The sequence below is a fragment of the Plasmodium gonderi genome, assembly GCF_002157705.1.
Source record: "Plasmodium gonderi DNA, contig: Pgo-contig_518, whole genome shotgun sequence".
Classification (NCBI taxonomy): domain Eukaryota; phylum Apicomplexa; class Aconoidasida; order Haemosporida; family Plasmodiidae; genus Plasmodium; species Plasmodium gonderi.
Window position 1 is genome coordinate 1 of NW_021629366.1, and position 2,430 is coordinate 2,430.

The 2,430-nt window shown below is 20.9% G+C and overlaps 1 protein-coding gene across 1 annotated transcript; it reads left to right on the forward strand.

Annotated features, from left to right (window-relative positions):
- Positions 1–200: 200 nt before the first annotated feature.
- Positions 201–1,135, forward strand: PGO_003710 (variable surface protein; the record flags this gene model as incomplete). Its single annotated transcript, XM_028691354.1, has 2 exons — positions 201–308; positions 413–1,135. The coding sequence occupies 2 exons, from the start codon at positions 201–203 to the stop codon at positions 1,133–1,135; spliced, it is 831 nt and encodes a 276-aa protein (XP_028547155.1).
- Positions 1,136–2,430: the final 1,295 nt, after the last annotated feature.

Below are 2,430 nucleotides of genomic sequence, written 5' to 3' on the forward strand. Positions count from 1 at the left end.
TCTATGAAATACTAATAGAACATACTGAATAGAATATATATATAGTTGTGTTTATTATATAAATATAATTATAATATAATATATTTATTTGCAATTTCTATTATAATCAAAAGGTTTTTCTTATTATCTGTAATCAATTATTACTTAAATTGTACATAATTAGTGTTCCTATTAGTAAGTAAATAATAATAAAAAAATTTATGATGATGGGAAAAACAAAGTTCAACATTTTTTCTATATTTTGGATATTTTTAATTATTCTATGCAAAAATCATTATAGGCATGATGTGGTAATACATTACATAAGTGTATATTTATGATTTTATCATAATTATTCTATTTAACAAATAATTATAGCTCATTTTTTTATTTCTTGCTTCATTAAATAATGATATATACATAATATCTACAGCCTTCAGAGTTCGAAACCTTGTTTAACATATATAAAATGAGCGAAATAAGTGTAGTACAAATTAATCGAATAATGGCAAAGCATGAAATACAGAAAAACTTGAAAAATAGTGTATTGAGAGAAAAAAATTATGTTAAGGAAAAAAATAAGAGAACAAAAAACATAGAAGATAATGCACCAACATATGAAAAAATAAAAAATGAGACGTTAAATGAATTGGATGCTTATATGCGAAGTTATTATTCTAGATATGCTAAAAGGAAAGGATTAGGTAAATTAGACTGTTCGTGTGAAAAAAAAATATTCGATATAATTGATAAATCAAGAAAAAGTAATAACAAAAATCTTAAGAAAAAAATACATTTGAAATACGGATTTGGTTTTGTTACTACATGTCTACTTCCTTTACTTGGAATAATTTTACCTCTGCTAGATATGATATATAGTAGCACTAAGCATATTCTTCCGTGTCCTACGACGGGGTCTTGTACAGGGAGTGATCAATGGAAAGGTGGATATAAATCTATTTTATCTGTTTCCGGAATACCCGTTGAGGTTTCATATATTTATATTGCATTCTTTTTAACATTATCATATATAATATTGGCACTCATTATTTATATAATGGTGAAAATTGTAAAATATGAAAAATTAAAGGCAGAGAAAGGAAAAATGTATTTTAAGGAATATTGTGATTTCTGCAAAGAAGTGATTAGTAAATGATGATAAAATGAAAATATATAAAGTCACATACATTTTATTATGAACTAAATGTTTATTAATTTATTATAAATATGATATATGTATATCTTTTTTATATATCGCAAAAATTTTATATAATTACATTTCTATCTAATTAGTAATTATATTGCTTTGTAATTAAATTATTCTATCAATATATAATACATTCATGTTTTAAATATTATATTAAAAATATTGTTAGAACAATATTCATATTATTAGTTTATGAGTAAATACTTTTAAATGTATGCATTTGTCCTTGTTAGCGATAACATTATATAAATATATTATAGGATTTTTAATTAATTTGTGTTAGTTTGCACATAAATTTGTGTATATAAATCATGGTTGTATAGTACGTACTGTATATTATAACAGATGTGTTTTTTTGTAAAAAAATTTGTAAAAATATTTATATACTTTTAATAATTTTATATAATATATTTTAATTTATTACACGAATAAACACGACATTCTTTTAGGAGATATATATTTTTAAGTGAGTTTTAATTAGAACAGAACAAAAGATATTATATTTTAGGCAAAAGTATTTATGTTTTAATGTAAGTTATTTTCTCTAAATATATTAACAAAATACTTTATGTTTTTTATTATGTTTGTTTTTTTATATATTAATACATATTTATATATTCGAAAAGTGAGTTATACATTCAGAGTTTAGGGTTTAGGTTTAGTGTTTAGGTTTTAATGTTTATGTTTTTAGAATTATCACATATTGTTGCCTATATATACATATTTTCTATTATGTTAATATGCATGAGTTAATTGTTAGGTTTAAATGTGAAATATTACGGTTTAAATAAATATTCAATACTATTATATACTTACAGAGATGAATACTTGAAAATTAATGCACACTGAAAATATAATGCATTTTCACAATGTAAGAGTACCTATGCAATATAGTTGTACGAAATATCATCCTATATGTTCTATTATATTCAATTTTGTATATGTGATATTTTAAAAGTAAATCTAATGAATTGAAAGAAGAAATTGAAATATTTTTATGCTATAACATTTATTTATTGGAATTAATTTAGCTTTTTAATTATTTCATTTTTTATTATTTTTGGTAATCTTTATATATTTATATAACTATGACGAATATACATATTTTTATAATTATCGTGGATTCTGTCCAATAATTATACTATAAAGGTATATATTTTTTACGTAATATTTTGCTTATATTGTGTTATATTTCATATTCAACAAATTTATAGGACAAATTTTATGATATATTCACTTTTGTA